Source organism: Sitodiplosis mosellana, unplaced genomic scaffold (assembly GCF_009176505.1).
Source record: "Sitodiplosis mosellana isolate CC-2019 unplaced genomic scaffold, AAFC_SMos_1.0 Smas_scaffold_3, whole genome shotgun sequence".
NCBI classification, from domain to species: domain Eukaryota; kingdom Metazoa; phylum Arthropoda; class Insecta; order Diptera; family Cecidomyiidae; genus Sitodiplosis; species Sitodiplosis mosellana.
In genome coordinates this window covers 4,387,460-4,407,024 of record NW_022595246.1, presented here as the reverse complement: position 1 = coordinate 4,407,024, position 19,565 = coordinate 4,387,460, and the positions used below count along the sequence as shown (strand labels likewise).

The 19,565-nt window shown below is 36.8% G+C and overlaps 2 protein-coding genes across 6 annotated transcripts in view; one reads left to right on the top strand and one right to left on the bottom strand.

Annotated features, from left to right (window-relative positions):
• The window catches only part of LOC129566596 (uncharacterized), a 157,883-nt gene that overhangs the window by 85,261 nt on the left and 53,057 nt on the right, over positions 1-19,565 (bottom strand). The window lies entirely within an intron of this gene.
• The window catches only part of LOC129566597 (uncharacterized), a 3,461-nt gene continuing 2,526 nt past the window's right edge, over positions 18,631-19,565 (top strand). For both annotated transcript variants that reach the window (XR_008687746.1, XM_055442685.1), the window contains exons 1-4: positions 18,631-18,691; positions 18,765-18,920; positions 18,988-19,257; positions 19,332-19,565. The exon at positions 19,332-19,565 is cut by the window's right edge. Coding sequence is in view for 1 of the 2 variants with exons in the window: in XM_055442685.1 (XP_055298660.1) it covers positions 18,848-18,920; positions 18,988-19,257; positions 19,332-19,540 (552 nt within the window). In the remaining variant the exon portion in view is untranslated. The remainder of the gene's footprint in view (positions 18,692-18,764; positions 18,921-18,987; positions 19,258-19,331) is intronic.

Here is a 19,565-nt window from a genome sequence, read left to right as displayed (position 1 = left end):
GTGTGTGTGCGCGCATTGAAAACGATCAAAGTAGCTCTAAATATTAAAATGGGATTTGAGATCGAACGGGACCGATAACAAGACAGAAGGAGAATAGACATAAAGAGAATGAGTGCGAGACATTTAATGAAATACGTGTTAAAGGACGACAAGATTTCAATTAAGAAGGTAAGAAACTCTTAAGACATTTAATTTACGTTTCGGTGCGATCTCATTTCAAATCGGTGGTGCGCCAAGCACGATTCCGAACAGTGTTGAACTGGAAGCAACATCATGCGAACATTTCAAATGTTGCAAACGGTCTTTGGATCGACAACGGGGAATGAATAGTTGAAATCATACAATTGAAATCGTCCATGAAATTGACCATTTGAACGGGCCGGCATTCTGTTCTCGGTGTAATATGGAAAGAGCAATCTGGCCAATAGAACCATTTGCCATTATTATTTCCATTCAATGAAATGTTGAACGGTTGAGATTTTTTTTCGGTTTTTGTCGTTTTTTTCGCCATATACACTACGACATGCATTCAGTTGCGATGCAACATTGTCACGTAATGAGTGTAAAAGCCAGCTGGGTGCCTCTTAATCCGATACAAGTCTATCTTCTTTTTTTCACAGATTATTTATGTTTTGATCATTCAGATTGCACATTTATGTTGAGAGGGAGAGAAAACCTTCATCGAGAGAAGTTTCGCAATCTGGTTATTCTTTATTGTCGTTGCCAATTCAAGTGTTGTTAAATGCGTGCAGCCGATTTTGAAGCGGCTTCAAAGTGAACGAGATAAACACGTATTTTCTCTGGAATGCTTATCCAGATGGCGTTTGCTGTACTATATCACGTTGTTATCGTCCAAAACGAATATCATCGTAGTGCCGGTCGATAATCCTTCGCTATGGCAGTGTCTATCTTCTTTTTCGGATGAATTCGTTGCTTGTTGAATTTATCGATGAATTGGTTGCTTGTTTGTTTGCACAACAACAATATATGCGGGCATTTGTTTGTGTCGAGAATCAATTTATCGAAAGAGAGGTGGATAGAGAGAGAATCGTGTATAATCGAAAAGAATTCATCATCTTTTCTCTACCTGAAAATAATCCTGTACATAATTACATGTGTCGTAATTTGTGCTAAGAATCGATTTTCTTCGTTGCTTTGCACATTCTCTGTTTATCTCGCACTCTCGTTTGCTTCACTCTATTTTGCCATACGTCATTTACCCTTGTTTTGTCTACGGGATTCTGTGTTTGTGTTTGTATATGTTTATGTATGTGAATCCATAAAACGGAATAATTTGTTGCCTGACAGAGCGCCGAATAACAAAAATCAATTTGTGCAAAAATAACAAAGAACTGTGCTGAAGATGAAGAAATAGTGTGGTATATACATTGCAAACACGTTTCGATTCACTTTGGCTTCGGGATTATACTGCAGTTTTCAGTGTTTGGTGTGCTCCGTAATTCATTTACGAGCCCATAAAAACGAACAGAAGATTTCAAGCAAGCAAACGAGCGAGCGAGCGAACGAATGAACGAACGACGTCGACATGTGATTTCGTGCACACGAACGAATCCAATCGTAAAATAAATAGTGCAAAATGTTTCCTTTTCACCTGCTCCTTTCGGCCACACCACTTTGCCATTGTAGCGAACAAATGCTATTTGCGTCATGATTCATGTTACATCGTAAATGAAAATGAAAACAACACGGAGATTGGCAAAAAAAACAACGGTGATGTTTTGATACACGAAACCAATGATTTTTATTTTCTCTATCTTTTGATGATCTCTTTCATTTCGTGTAATTTTTCGTTATTTTGTTTGGTTTCAACATTTTTTTTACCATTTTTCCGCTGAACTTTTATGGATTTTTGCATTTTGAACATTAAAAATTATTATCAGGTAGAAAAAACTGTCCGGTGTCTTCATAAATAAACGGAATAAACGGATATACCTCAATGATGGATGGCCAAAGAGATGCCGTAATAAAATACAAATTTTGAAATTAGTCACGTAAAACAAATAACCGCTGACCAGTTTTTTTTGCTATGCCTTCCTCGGTGTTGAGAAACTTTGTTGGGTATCAGTAACGTTTAATCAATTCATATTTTCGATTCTGGGAATCCCGTCAAATTAAGGGCCTCAATAGAATTGGGGTTGTGCTCGAAAATATAGACAAATTTGCGTTTTTTTTCCTCTGTACAAAACGTACAATTATCCCAGAACATCAAAAGTGCCAATGACTTGAATTTCAACGATGTGAGCTAAAAAGGAGAACGGTTAATTACAGAGACAAACCGAACGGGCAGCAGTAACAGCAGCAGCAGCAACAAAAAAGATTGTGAGAAACCCTTCAAATTGCGGACTACGTTCAAACGCAAAAATGTTCTGATTTTTGCGCCGTGCCACGGTATTTAAACGGAACGATGGCAGAACCGAACCGAATCGAAAAAAAATCGATACAAAAAAGGAAATCGTTTATATTGTTTGTGAAAACGGATAGAAAACTCAGTGACGAATGATGACGACGACGACGACGACGACAACAGGAGGACGATGAGTTGAAGTTGCAGAGCCAATGCTGAACCATTCTCAACCGAACATTATACTTTTTACTGCATGAAAGACTTTTAAATGGCTAAACTTATGAATTATAAAAGCGAATCGTTAATTCAGTTGGTTTCGTGTGACGACAGAATACTTGATTAGACGATAAATTCAACTGCCGCTGCGTGAGCTAGTAGGTGTTGTTGAAACATGAAAAGTAAATAATTTTTTATCGGAGTGAGCTTGACGATTTCATATATACAAGCAAGTAAAAGGAAAGACGAGAACATAATGCACACCTTTAAAAATTCGCTTCATTTTTGTACCTTTTTCGCATTAAATTTTGTTTTTGTTTCTCGGATGCTCTTTGTGACGACTTGTGACGACTTGGAAAGACGAGAACATAATGCACACCTTTAAAAATTCGCTTCATTTTTGTACCTTTTTCGCATTAAATTTTGTTTTTGTTTCTCGGATGCTCTTTGTGACGACTTGTGAATTAATGCTAAAGGGCCAGTGTGAATAAAAAGATGAATAAGAAGGAGGAAAAAAAGTTGTGTTCATTTAATTTACGTTCAGTGTTGATAGTGTTCATTAAATGTTGCCTTGTTCGTGAAAGCAGAATGGTCTTGTGCTCTTTATTCCAGGCGCAATCATTTTCATTTTTATATACTGTAAAATGGCAACGATGAAAAGAAATTGTCGCCTTTTTTTCCTACTATCGACACTACAAAATGCTCTTATTATTGCTTCTTTTTCCGCTTCTCTCTCGCTCGCCTTTGTGCTGTGAATATTTCACCGGTTTGACGAACTTGGTGAGATTTGCGTGTTTTATGTATGGCCTTTTGACCGGGACACTTGAAACTATTAGTGAACGCGTATGCATGCACCGTGAGTACTTGCAAATTGACTTAATACACACTAATTAAAATATTTTTAGTGCTAAAATCACGTCGTTCCCTTTGATGGTTTTTCGTAAATACTTTTTATTAAGCAATTATGTGCCGTACATTGAATTCCATTAATTATGCCCGGTAATTGCAGATTTCGTTCATGGAGCACACACACACACCACATTCCACATATATTATATTCGACACAAGCCACCGCTGCCGCCACCACTATTGCTGCTCATATTCAAAATCCATTTAAAGACTCATTTACCCGTTTTCAATTTTGTTTCGCAAAATTCGGAGAAATGCATTTCAATTAGTATACATCGTTCTGTTTGAATCGATTGAGAGAAAATGGCGGCATACTTCCAATTAAAGCCATCTAATGAAAATCTACTCAAATTAATCACGTACAACATTTGCGGTATGTTTATATGGCATCGAGCCACTTTGAGCAATGGATATTGGAATTTTAAACTTTGAAAATTATTTTCAAGGGGGAAAAAAACTAAACCGAATTTTATCATAAATCAAATGCTGGAATTAGATACTTTTCCATTCATACCGCTGCCGCATTTAACACTTTCCTTTGGGCTATAAAAGGAAAACACGCGTGCAGGGATTGTTGTTTGAACAGCAATTATCGTACAATGGCTGTGTAGCGTAGCGAAACATGATTTTGATTTATGGCAAGTCGGGTGCTTGATTTTACAGTCGTTCAGTGAGAGAAATATGTACATACAATTTTCGTACATCCGTTCGAACGGAGTCCCACACACATACAGCTGTGCAAGTGTTCTTCATCGTCGTGTATAAACAACTGCTTGTCGATTGGCAAACGCGCCAAATGCATTGAATTACTGGTGTAAAGTAGCAAGAATCAAATTGACGACGACGACGACGATGCTCTTGAATAAAAATTCAAAGTGTTTTTATTTGCTTTCATTAGCATTGTCGCTACATGTTGTGTCGTCGAGCTGCAGTAAGATGTCTCTTGACGGTTGTAATTACATGCGATGCACTTTATTCGAAATGAACGGCTTCTGTTACGAATTCGACATCAGTAGTAGAAGCATCACATTTGACATCTCCTTCTATCTCGTGTCTCGTTTGCATGATACACACTCTCGTTCGTTCGTAAGAGATAAACACTTGATCGGTGCCCTCGATTGCACATTCGAAACAAATAAACATATGTAACGTTCATTTCGTTCGTTCCATTTGTCGTCTCCGCTCCCGTCGTGTATCTCCATTTAGAATGAAAAAAGTCAGCAGCAACAACAACAACAACAACACGTAACTAGAGCACGAGGGTTAGAAAATGAATAGGTACATTGGCTGGAACGACACACACACAAATACGTGCAACGTATAGGAAAAGCAAATAAATAATACCAGGATCGGATGGTAATGAAGCCAATGGCAACAAGCAATTCATTATTCAACCTATATTTTCCACTCTGGTTTCATTCCTAGTGCTATCTATTCGGTTTCACTTGGATGCAACCATTCACAATCCAGATGACATTTTTTTTTGTGAAGACCCATTTTTTTTCTTTATTCGTGACCCTAATACGTTTTCGGTGGCAGAAAATGTTCCAATGTAATTGACACCAGACAATTTTTTTTTCGACACATTTTCTGGTAATTAGCTTGGGCACACACAAGTATCAAATTTAGAGCAAATCGGATGAGGACAACCGCTACTGCCGACGACGACGACGACGACGACGACGATATATTTCACGGCATTCCGATTAAATTGAGAATTTAAGCAACAATTGATTTTATGAAGGCGTTATCCATTTTAGTTTTTTTTTATTAATGGTCTTATTATGCGACCTCGTTATTTATTAGCACCGATATTAATGTGAGCATGTGGACAATAGAACACGATTCGGGATTTGCACATTAGTTGATAATATTGCAGGACAATTTATCCCCTTATGAATGGCAATTTAATTGCTAGCTCATAGAAATGCTCCGGGAAATACGTGTGTACGTACGTGTGTGTGCTCTATGCCTGAATGCAAATATTTTACATACGTTTTATTCAACTATTCATGTTGCCTTCGGTGGACTAAATAATTTTCGTCCAAGTTGAACATCAGTCAGGGAATTGTTAGAGTCGCAAACAGCACTTAGATGTGCATGAGATGCATAGAGAATTCTATTAAATTTAATAAATGTCTAACTGAACCGAACATATTTCTATTTACATGATGCGAGGGAACAACACACGTCGTTTATTAAAATCAACAGCAGCCAGAAACAGTATAAACAAAAATGTTAATATAAACATTTTCCAAATTCCGACGAATGAAGATTTATTTTTTTACTGTCGCTTGTACTTATAATCACTGTTTAGTATTTTGAAGGGATGACGCATCATCATTATTATTTGATGTTCTTCGTTCACATTATAGTTGCACATGTGTATTTTATTAAGTAAAACACAACCTTTATGACTTCAAGGGAGATGGAGATGGAGATGGAGACAGAGGGCGAGCGAGTGGGAAAGAGAGTAAGAAAATGGTTCGTACCCAAGTCCCTGATGTCAGATACTCTTTCATTTGATTTAATTACAAACAAGTAAGGTTTTTACCATAAAAAAGGGCATTGAATCTAAACATAGAAATGCTTATAGTACGAATTTCATACTTGAATATTTGTGTTTGAACCGGGTAAAAATGATGAGAGACGGTATTCCCACTAAAATTGTCTGTTTTTGTGCCGACACGCTTCATTGTGCCACGGCTAAATGTTTAATAACAACAAATGAAGGATCACATCATAGACGCAGAAACAAATATACGGTTGTGTTTTCGTTGCCGCCGCCGCAGCGTTCACCTTCGATGAATGTGTGAATTTGTGCTGCTGAAATGAAATCATGTTCCGTGCACGCACCATAAATATGAAACATAAACATCATTTATGGGCATTATCACAATGCGTGCACGTTTTAATATTGTGCTTTCAATCGGTTTTTTATATTCTTTCTCGCCGTTCTTCGTCTTCCTTTCGGATTCAATTTATTCCGTTGCAAAACCATTTTATGTTTATTTGCTTTGGACGTCGACGAAAGTTTTTACGCAACGCATTACGCATACGAACGATTGTGTTCCATCGAGCAATGAATCGCTTTCAATGCTCCATTTTCTTCTGATTTGGTTCAAAGTCTCAACGGAAGAAAACGAACAGCCGCATGAAAATCACACATACACACACACACTCGCATACAACTGTAATTAAAAAATCACATTCGTGAGAATTCACCGTCCTACACACTCAATCATCGTAAAACGATGAATAAATGGATCCAAATACCAAATTTAGCATTACATTTTCATTTTGAGGATTAAAGAAAAAGGTTTTTCGAGATGATCATAAAAAAAGGAAACGTAATAAAACGGAAAACGCGCAGAACGACAGAGAAAGAAGGAAAATACACGCATAAATGCGACGTGCGTATTTATTAATTCCATTTGGATGTCGGAATCACCGTTTCGGAACGGATTTCTTTTGTATTAACCAATGTATTTGGATCGGTTTATAGTTCTTTTTTTCCCATGTAAAACATACGAATAAATGGAGGAAAAAACACTGAGCAAAATACAACAAAATTGAATCAAAAGGCCGAAGGAAATGACCGAATGTGAATGGCTTTAATCCACAGGAAAAGCATCATTTCGATTTGGATCACACGTTCGTGCTTTTTATTGATAAAAAGCATATTTTTTGTGAGCGCGCTATCAAATGTATACCAAAAATCAATCCCTCAATCAGTTTATGGATTTAATGGTCATTCAACGAGAATATGTTTCCAATCACAAATGCTTCCATACTTTGATTGCTCGTTTTGCTTTGTGTTGGATTGTTAAGTGAGTGTTTCACTCAATTCGATGGATACACTGGTTCTTTTCCATAATCTGTTGCTCTTTTATCAAATCTCAAAGCGCAACCACAACCAGAAGAATATCCGCATCAAACGAAGTGTAAGAAGCAATAATGATAGGCTTTTAACATGACCTGCTATTGTTTAGTCATGCAATAATCTCGGCCAAATCGAATTTAAAATAACCGTAAAATGAATTAAATTAAATAAGCCTTTTCCTTCTTTGTATGGTACGCAATGCTTAATTCTGCATCACCGCAAAAACTGTTCAATCTTGATCCGTTCGTTGAATCCGCTTTCCTTAATTCTCTCATAACAACCGAATTTGGCCATAATTTTTGGTTTTTCGGCGGAATTGAATGTGAAGACGAAATTGAAATTAATTTCGACAACAAGTGAGCAATGTTTGGGCTGCACGCAAACTACTCCGCACAAATCCAATCAAAGAGGAAATACCAACATTTGTTTTGATCGATCGTTACGAGCGCCGAAATGACGTAAACTGGAGAAAATTGCAATGATTTATAGGCTCTTCAGGTTTTTATTACGGCATTTCGAACCACGGTGTACCGTTTATTGTCCAAATTCCATTTTTGTGATTACATTCAGAATTTGGCCTTTTTCGGATGATTTCACTCTGTGTCTCTTTTCGAATAGCAAACAAAAAGCGAAACTCGATTGATTAACATAAATAAACTAATATAAAATGACCAATAAAACCGCACCACCGGTGTCTTTTTATTTGTCTACCAAAAAAAATTGCAATTAAGTTTAAGAAAATAAATTTTCCATATGATCAACGCCATATGAATTCCCAAATTTGGGTATAATAAAATTTAAAAAAGATCACATTTTTATGATGTTCTGCTGGATTTTCAATAAATTGTGGTCGGTGCGCAAACGATTATAGTCCGACATAATTTGTATAAATTTACCATTTTTCTTTCTTCATTCCCTTTTTGTTCGAATTTGACGATATTTTAATAACTTTCAAATGGCATAGCAGCAAATAAATACGTCAGAGCCGAAAAAAATAATGTCAAAATGTGAACATAAACACATAAATAAATGCTTGTGCTTGAGGTATCGTTTTTTTTTTTGGTTAGGCCCTTCATTCTCGTACTCTCTTTCTTCTCCCTCTCTTGCATTTTCTGTGGTTTTTTCGGTTGATTTCTGTTTTACATAATTAGTTCGTTGCGCGATGTGCATCCATTGAGTGGTCGCATTCGGTATTAGCCTTTGGGATCGAAATAAAAACTGGTTTTCTGCTTGAAAAAGCGTCCATACATATATTTTTTGTTCGGTTTTGGGATTAATTAAATAAACATTTAAACAACCGCCGGAACACAAGGCAACCGAAACCAAAAACGCCTGAGCAATTGTATGTGTGTGGTATCATACTTTGTATGCACGGCAAAACAATGAAAAAAAAAAACAACGAAACAAAAAATTCGGAATGAAAAGGAAATGAAATGAATTATAAGTGGCAATAAAATTACGTGACTCGATATTGGGCAACAGTAACGACATTGTATCTTTTTCATTGGAATTGATTCGTCGATCGTTAGAAGCACATGAAATTCGATTAGTAATGTGTGGGTTATCTCATTATTTAAATAGGCGCTTTACAAAAACGAAGAAAGAAGAAAAAAAATGAAAATTAAGTTGAGACCGAAATTTCGCTGCAAACAGACCCGATCGCGAGCAACGAAAATAAAAAAAACGATGTATTCTCTTGCCATCACTTCGATTCACTGATATCGAAAAACGAGCCGACAGGACATCTCAAAGAAAGGACATCTTCTCTCAGCACACCGTGTTTTTTTTTGAGATAGGATAGCGATAACATGATGGGAATGAACATGAAATAAAAGTAGCCGCAAATATAATGATAGCGAAGGTAAAAGGCGAAGGATTTCAATTTACGCATGTCAACCACATCGTGTATCTGCACTATCGTAACAGTTAGATCTGGAGTCTCTGTGTGTGTTTCGAGTGAAACAAGTTCCAATCCGAATGGAATAAGCAGCCGAATGGAGGAGTAATAAGCAACGACAATTTAAAGCGATAATGCTTTATCAATATATTTATGTCTTTGTTTCGTTTTGGTTCAATCGAATTGTCATTAATGCGTACAGTGTGTGTGTGTGTGTGTGTGTGTGACAGGGCAGTTGGTGAGAAGTTGTGTGTCTAGAGATCGAAGGTCGCAATAAAATGCAAAGACAACGCCATATCATCAGAGACCGGAGAGACAAAAAAAAATTCAGTACACACTTTTTCAGCTGGCTGGGGCACGAAACCAACAGACGAATAAGTAAAAAAAAAATATTTAAATGTCAGGCTGACACTCAGTTGCCAACAGAAGTTGATAGCCATTGTTCCTTTGTCGGAACTTAACCTTAATTAATCACCATAAAATGTTCATTTTCAGCAACGCAACGACAACGACGACGACGACGGCAATCACGAAAATGGGACGGTTTCTACAGCAGCAGGCGAACTTGACAATGAAACACTAATTGACAGCATTCGTCGTTGATGTCATTTTGAATAACGTCTTCTCTATTCCGTTTCGTCTTTTTTCGCGTCATTCCATCTTCAATAATTTCATTAATTTTAAAGAAGAAAATCCAAATATAAAATATTCGGATCGAGTGCAGATGGATAATTTGTCATCTCTCTCTCTCTCTCTCTCTCTCTCTCTTGTTTTCTTCGTGATAAAATGTAATTTATATTCGTCGTTCTCGAGCATTTTACATAAAATTTACAATTTTCACTGTCGCTTTTTTGTTGCTATTCCCAAGACTCTTCCCAGCATAAAGTCAAAAAGCATACGTAAATCATCTGGCAACCATTGTCCAGCTCAAGCGGTGTCCAATGATTTTAAAATCTATCACAAAAATTAATGGTGGCTCTTCGTCGGGCAAAAGGGGAGAATTGGAATTCTACATATATTCTATACCTGCTTTAAGCTGCTGCCGGTTACAACCAAACGATCGCCCTGACTCGTGACTGAAAACCAATTCTCAAATGGTAAATTATTAACTTTTGCGATGAGGATTTGGTTATCGCATATGTGTACATTTGTCTAGTTGGATCGAAACAGAGACAGAAATCACCGACCCTCCAGAATATTCAAAAACAGATAAATCACATGGAACGTAGAAAGTTTTTGCAGTCACATCAGCTTGTTCAAGCCACAAATTGAACTAATAAACATTTCAATGGGATGGAATATCTATTCGAAAATTGCTTTCGTCGACAGTATTCATATATTTTTCTCAGTTGGTGTCGTTATTTCGGTAACACAAAGAGAGGAAACACAAGCCTCATTGGATTTTAATTATGCAAAATCTGTACTGCGTTAACATCGATCGTCCTCCCAAAAAAACGCGTTGGCTGTCACTAGACAAAGAGTCATAATTTTTGTAGATACGACAAATTACGTTGTCCATTAATGTCGCAAACAGCAAATATTGCACATCACTTCAAAAAAAGAGACTCCATGAACAAATTTTACAACGCGTTACGTTGTGTATTGCATCGTCGAAATGAAAATGAACCACACCACACTCGTACCGCATGCCGATTGACAAGTGAATGGAAAAAGTGCGCACAATTCGGAATTAAAATTTTCCCGATTCGACATTCACGAGCAATGAACTGCAAAATGACGTTGTCATAGTATGATTACCCTCGTTGAGGCTGAGCTGATCCTTTTGCAACTGAATCCCAGCCCCGATGCCGTATACGGCAAATCCATCGAAATAATGAAAGTCATTTGAAATTCCATCATTTTTGGAATGTGTAATTTAAATTTCGTTTCGTTATTCGATTGGTGTGTGTTTGTGTGTGCGTTTTTTTTCTCGTCGTAATTAACATTCTTGCAATTGTCTAGTCGGTGGTTTGTCGTGCAGTGCGTGATATGGGATAGACGGTTGACACAAACATGTGTGTGTGTGTGTGTTTGTGTGATTTGGTTGACAGTTTAATTTAATTGTTAAATTTGTCGGAGCTGCCATGAAATGTCCCATCACACACATTCGACATGATTTCACTACTTTGTAATTAAACACATCGAGAAAAATATGTGTCTGGTTGGGTCAATAACGAGAACCGAAAATGATAACGCGCGCACTCATTCCAGGTGAACACACCGAACATTAAAAAAACGATACAAAATTAATAACCATCGGATCGCATGCAAAATGCGCATTAACACAAAGAATGTGTAGCAATATTCGCATTTTTGCTGCTGCTGTTGTTTTTTTTTATTATTGCCCATTATCAAATTCAACTGGTGCACATCTATCGAAGTGCCACTGCATATTTCATGGGGCTTACGTGCCGTCAAGTAGTTTGAGTTGTTGTTTGTTCTTCAAGCGCTTCACGATATGCATTCAGGGAGTACAATGATACAATCGTTTTATGGCAAAGCATTCTACTGAGCCAAACGAACAAACAAAACGAAATTGTCGAGTGCTTTTTTATGCGTCGAAATTGAAAATTATTTTAGTATCGAGCTAGAGTGATATAGCCGAAGATTAACCCGCTCGATAATTTGCATTTTTACGATCAACAAATACAAGCTCGAAATGGCGTATGCTCGAATTCCTTACGGTCATAAAATTTAATGAAATCACCATTCATTCGATTTACATTCGACAAACGTGTGTATGTGTTTGTGCACTGTGTACTCCCTCAACAACGAACAATTTGCTTATTCATTTTTATTACTGCAATCGAGAACAAACAAACGAAAAAAAAATACGCACCGATGACAAAAGCTCGGTACTTTAATTTCAATTTCCATCAATCAAATATCGGCAACGATTCGTTTTTTTTTGTTCGCTCGTGTGTCGCATCATTCGAAACATGTCAAACTCTGCACATTCTGGCAGATCCTTGTCTGACGTTCAGCAAGGGCACATAAAACGTGGTGTAATAAAAAACAAAAAAAAATAAACACAAAAAGAAAACAGAAAAACAATATTAAATGAAAAATATTCAATTTGATGGCGCAACAATGCCGTAACGAAACGAAAAAAAGTGTAATGGCTTGGGAGAGGAATGGAAAAATTGCAGGAAATTTGACAATCATCGGGTTGAAAGAAAAAAATATAAATTCGTGGACAGAAACAACGGCAGCTTCGATGTCGTATTGAATGCGTGTGATCAAGTGCAAGAGAAAATTGAAATATGAAATTCAGTCTGCATATAGAAAAAAAAATTGGTCATGTTAAGCGAAAATTCGAATCGAACATCTAAATCGATCATCGAAAAAAAATGGTTTACATTTTACCACGAAAGTTTATGCACGTTATAAAATGTCACTCCATGCATGTAGGCCACAAACCATGACTACTGCTGCTCATGGCATAGACGACAAAAAAAACAAGTGAAGAGAATATAACGAGACTAGAAAAATGGAAAATCGTTTTATTTGCTAGTGCATGCGTTACCATTTACACGTTCTTCAACTAGCTCAATATTCAATATTCATAGACGTGAAACAGGCACTTATACAGGGCGAGTACATGGAAAAATGGCATCACCAGAAAAATATTGCTTTGTCACCCACACACATATATCCATATGCAGTGCTCGATGCTCTGTCTCTCTGATGGAGCCACGAAACAACAACACTCCTCGATGACGATATGGGGAGTGAAAGAGTGGGAGTATGAAAAAAAAAACTTGCACGATAATAAAATTTACGACAACAGCAAAACGATAGATAGAGAAATTGGCATCAAAATTTATTTTCTATCAACTTCGGGGTTGAATGAGAACATGCATTTACACACAGCTTGCAACATAGAAATATCTGCCAGACCGTATTGCGTTCTAAATGAATTTTTGTTCCATTCCTTTCTTCATGCGCCAACTTTTTTTTCCTATTATTTTTATTATGAATGTATTACATGGCTAGAACTTTTGCTCATTCCACAGACATACACAAACACACACACACAAAATCGATGGCGGATATGAGTGAAACGTTCGATACATACAGAAGGAAAAATTGCTGCTGATTAATGTAGCATGGAATAACTTCCGATCGAATAGAAATTGCGTTCATTCTTGCCGTCATCATCTTTTTTGCCGGTTGTTGTGTGTTATGCTCTTTTTTTGCTACTTCAACTTGGGATGTATTCACATGCGGATTCTCAATATCAATGCCTATCGATTGGTAGCATTCGATTTTCGTCTATGACTACAATGTAGAAAATTGCAAATTTTTTGCTCTTGTTTGGTCATTTATTCGTTTTCTCTCTTTGACACATTCGCCCTTTGAGAGACACAGAGGGAGAGAGAGTGAGATGAATGGCACAAATCAATTTATACATCGAATATCCGTTTGCAAAAACATGAAAACACTATTTGAGGATTTTAAGCAATTCTTTGTGCTGAACAATCTTCCTTTATTATCCTTTTGTTTGGGTTTGGTTGTTGAAGCAGTCAAAACATCATCCGATGTGACAAAAAGGTGGCCGGAAGTAGATTTGTGGAATAATTTATCATAGCTGTGACAGTGTGATGCAACATTAAGTATCATGAATAACGTTCAATGGCCTTTGTTCCATCATAAAAACGTGGTTTCCACTTTATGGCAACTGGAAACCGATGCACCACAAGAACAACAGCTCTACCTGTGAGCAAGTACACGGTTTGGGGTGTTTACTTTTAAAATGAAAATATTTTGTTCAGGAAATACAAACGTAATAAATTTTAAACAGCGATAAATGGGCAAACGCATACCCACACAAACAAACACTTCGACTGCATTAAGTGTTTGAAAGTTCATTGAAGGAAATGTTATGATAGTTTTTGAAATGTTTCTGTCAAAATGTTGCATGACTGCAGACTTTCGTGAATGAAGAAAAGCGTTCCGTCTTAACGACATAAATCAACTGTTTCGCTTCAAGTTTTTACTTCTTGCCGTTAACCGAATTACCAGCTGCATCTATTTTCGATATATTTGCTACCAACAACAAAAACAACTATTCGAATTTTATTCGAAATCGTAACCATAATTTATTTTGCCTTTTATTTTCAATTCATTTTATTCGGTTTAACTTTTACGATATTCACCACTCTTTTCGATCGAGTAAGTCGATTCGAGTTTAGTCATTTCACATGCACTTGATCCCAACATGAAACACCGTGTCACACTGGCATTATCGTTCGGGGGTTTATCGGTGAACACATCAATAAAATTAATACTAAAGGAAGTTCTAATTTCTAAAAATATTTGTATGTATATTCATTGAATCGTGTTGAGAATAAAACGCGCCAGCCATTGACATGTCAAAAGTACCTTTTTAATGGCAACATAAAGCGTTGAAACATTAAAACGGCTGTAATCAAACAAAAAAAAAAACGAAAATAAAATACCAAACATATTATGAAGCTTTTGTTATTGCGGTATTTACGGGGCTCCTCTCTCTCTCTCTCTCTCTCTCACTCTCTCACTTGTTCTGCCAGCGCCGATCAAATCCGTTTACTTTGAATGAGCAATTGTGCAAGGCATAAATATTGTCATAGCTTTTTGATGTGCTCAAGTTGGAATTAATTTCGTGCATAGCGAAAAAAAACGGAAACAGGCCACGCGCGTATGCCACCACGATTTTCAGTCAGCAGTCACAAGAACACCGGCAATATATCGGCAATCTCAAACGATTCGGACACATGCAATGCTTTTGCCAGTTCAGAATATTTAAACACAATCACGCGTCGTCTTTTTCGAGACCAACATTCAAGACGGAAATTTAAAGGGTAAACACCAAGCATAATGCAGTCAAGTAGAAGCACACATTTTAGATTCGAATCAACGAACCAAATGAAATGAACTAAAAAATGGAATCAGTTTTTTTTCTCTGTTCTATTGAAGAATCGATAACATGCCCGAAAAAAAGGGACGCCACGTTGCAGTTGTTACTCAGGACAGAAAAAAAAAACAACAACAAAAGGAAAGTTCAACGAAATGGAAGGGAATAGAAACGTGAACGAATAATTCGAGCAGAACCGAGGAAAGAATATATCAAAAAAAAAAAAAAAAAGAATATAAATGAAAAATCGAATGAAAATTTTTCCTTTTCAACAATCCCAAGTACAAACGATGCGCAACACGACAACAACAATTCGGCAAAAAATAATAAACTTGAGCCAAAAGAAAAACAAACCGAAGTTATAACGCAACTGAGCAACAACAAAAAAACAAGTTGTACTTTGACTTCGCACTCATTCCGTTAACATTGTCGTGACGTTTGATGCAAAAAGTGCAAAATGCAAAAAATTCCCGAAAGAAAAGCGAACAAAAATGTCGCGCATTTATTATAGACATTCGCAATATGACAAAGTTTTGTTCAAGTCAAATGCCTTTATTAAATTATACTCTCACCCCATTCAATTGCACTACATGTGTGTCTGTGTGGACTCGTTTGTTGGCACATTTTACATGGCATCGAGTTTGTTTCCGTTGCGCTGAATGGAATCATCGGAACATATCTTCACTGTCATTGATAAATTACACACGTAAACCGAATTTCGAATGGTTTCCAAAATTCCAAATGTCAAACTTGCAAAGTGAAATGAAAAAAAGGTGAACAGAGCAGCACAACAAATCGAACAAACGTAAATATTGTGTGCTCGCGCCTTGTATCGGTTATTGCAGAGCAGCAAAACCGAAATTTATTTACTTCATGTTCGTTCCATTGTCATTGTTGATTGGTTATCTCTCTGTGTGTGGGTGTGTTTTGTGGTAGCAAACGAAAATAATCATGCAAGCACATAACGTGCGCTGGGGAATTTGTGCACCCACTGAATCAGAGTGGAACTTTCAATGTGTGTATGTGAGAGAATTTCAAACAATCAACGGTACACGGTACCGAGAAAATGGTGAAATAAATCAAATGCCATGAGCAATTCAAAATTCACCTCCAAAAATGGGATCCGGGAATCAAAAGATATGCAAGCCGGAACAAAGGAACGCTCTCTCCGTACTCTCTGATTGTCTCGACGGAAGAGAAAAGTCGAAGAAATATTAAATAATATTATGTTCACGTAACTCATCATCGAAATTTATTCACGCGTAAAGATTTTGAAAACACAGTTCAATCGCGCGCCACTGATTCGAATGATGAAATTCATCCCTCGTCGAAATAAAAATAGAAAAGAATCGGAAAAAAAACCAATTGATCGGATCGGAGAGTATATAAAAAATCGTCTCGTTACAATCTCATCAGCATTTAACCACCATTGAAAAATTATCAACACGCCAATTTCGTTGTTGATGCCGGAACGTGCGGGACAGAACACAACCCAGCACAGACGAAAAAAAAGCCACCACGCGATTCCCATTATCCTATTTGGAAATATGATACGGTTATGCGCGCATCACTTCATTTGAAGACGTTCAAAAAACTGTACATTCGAATTAATTTAATTGAAAAATACGGTAAGGTTAAATACAATTTCGTCTATAAAAAATGACAAAAGCGTCTAAAATAAAAACAATTTCGTCTAATGAAAAATTGTTACTTTTTTTTACAAAATCGTCTAAAAAAGTGACAAAATCATCTATAATTCTGACAATTTTTTTAATGACAAAATCGTTGTGGAAATCGACAAAATTGTCTATATTCACAATTTCCGAAAAAATGACAAAAACATCTAAAAACCTCCAAAAACGTCTATGGACAAAACGCGTATTAAAAATGACAAAATCATCTAAATTCGCAATTTCCGAAAAAAGTGACAAAATCGTCTAAAAATCTCCAAAAACGTCTATGGACAAAACGCCCATTAAAAAGGACAATATCATCTGAAAATCTAAAATTTTTATTCCAAACTATTTGAAATTCCAATACGTTTTTGTTGACAAAATCATCTTTATTTCTAATCGTCATATTTACGTTACATTTATCAATGTATTGTACATTGTGGGTTGTTTTCTTTGATGGTTTTCTTATGACATGACAAACCGTCTGTAATTTTGATTGAAGTCATCAGCAGAGTTATATACTCGATTTTTGTGCCCAATTTTTACCTGTACCAATTGCCGATTCTTTTCGAAGAAGGCACTGATGTTAGATTTCTCGAACATTTGCTCTGTGATGAGCTCGAACTTGGTTAGGTTTGGGAACCGTATTCGCAGACAGGTGCCAGTAATATCACCAAAAGGCTGTGACAATCTGAGACCTCGTAGGTTTCGGCAATATCTGAAGGTATTCACAATGTTGTCGCCCATCTCGCACATGATCAACTGAAGTATTTCGATGTGCGGAAAAAAGTGGTTGGAACCATCGAATATTCCTTGTTGTAGTTGGAATTGTATCAATGCCAAACGACGTAATGAAGGACAGTTTCTTATGATAACATCCAGAAGTCTGACACTCGGTGCATTGAATGACGCTGAATCGATTCGCAAGCAATGAACGCTCGCACCAAAAATCATCAATAGGCTGCGGAGCTTATGCAATGATACGGTTTCTTCACGTGTGAGATCAATCGTTTGATGCTTCTGCTCGAAAACTTGAGCAGCCACTTTTCTGAAATTCGTGCACGTGTCATTAAGGGCAACAAAATCAAAACATGGCAAATGTTCGAGAATCTTAGCCACAATCTCATCTTGAAGATCCGTAATATGCTTAGACCAATGAGGGGTAGCAGCGACGTTCAGCGTGTCTGCTTCATCAACTGGCTGAGTCCAACTGTCACCTGGACTCACTTTCATCTGGTGGCCGGCTACAGTATGTAGCTCCTTAGTCAAACAGGCAGCGGCACTACTTGCTGATTTGTATAAAACTGTACCAGAGGTATATCGTGATCGCTTCTTAAACGAAAAGTTTTCGATTTGTCCAAAGGTTTTGAAATGAGTTTTCATTGCACTGTTCAGTATCTAAGAATATGAAATAAAATATTTTTAAAATTGTACAAACAATACAGTATGAAAATATTCACATTGACTGTTTGCAAATGAAAAGAAACTCTCCGAATAGGGATTCCGTCTTCGGTATATGAAATATCAAGTTTTTCAGTATTTGACATGATTTCCCGTGCTTTCCAACGATTTTTTCTAGTCGTTTTCACTTTTTTTTACACAAACAATTTTTTTCTATCTTAACTTTTTTATTGTGTGGCCAAATTACATATTGTTTAAATGTGCTGAATGACATCTATTTAAACAATCAGCTTCAGACTCAGTTGCACTCAATTATGCTGAATAGGCCTTAACGTTTTGACATTTTGACAACTTCACACTGGTAGTCAGTTATATTTATTAACATTGGCATGTCATTGTGTCAAATGCTGTTTCTCAAACAAGTTGTGGTTTAATTGTGGAAATTCAAAAGGTAATATATATTCAAAAGCAATCACAACGATTTGTTTTAATTTTACTGATGACCAATCGATTTGAATTTTCAGCCAGAGCTCAATTCACTGTATTCCAGTCGAGTAAATAATACCCGGCGAAACAAAGTTCGCATGTAGTTGACCACACTCCAAAAATGAGTAGAGTAATACCGTATACCAAATCATGTGGTATTTTTGCGAAACCCGCCAAATCAAATAATAAAACAGGTACGAAACGTTTGATATAATGGCAATAAATTGGATTTTTTAAGTTCTTTCATTTTGATTTGTTCAGGTGGTTCAGTTGATTCACTCAACGCTCTATACACTGATGTACAGTCGAGCGAACAATCGACTGAGTCGATTGATGGAAGTTTAGAAGGTGAAATCTTAAAGTGTATTGAACACAATGAATCTCAATCGAGCGAAATTAGTCGGGAATTCAATCCAACTCTAACTTTTGTTGACCTAACCTCAGATGTTAACATGAACACAGAACAAAGTCCATCAAAATCTAAAGACGCACAACATCTTGTGACAGTTGGGAGATGCATCAAAGACACAGGTGCGATACTTTTGATAAAATGACACAACATTGATTTTTTTAATTCTCTTAATCGTCTTAATTCGATTTTTCAGGCGGTTCAATTGATTCAGTCAACGCTCTATGCACTGATGTACAGCCGAGCGAAGTGATTACGCCAATTGTTGTTGCCAAAAGTGCAGAAGCAGGTTCGTCCAAAGCGGAGGAAGGGCATGATCATGGTAGCCAAAGATTGAAAAAAAGACGGCATTCTAAGTCTGGTGACAATATTGAGAACTCCAACAAAGCCACAGGTAACCTATGATAAAATGATATCCAATGTACTGGAT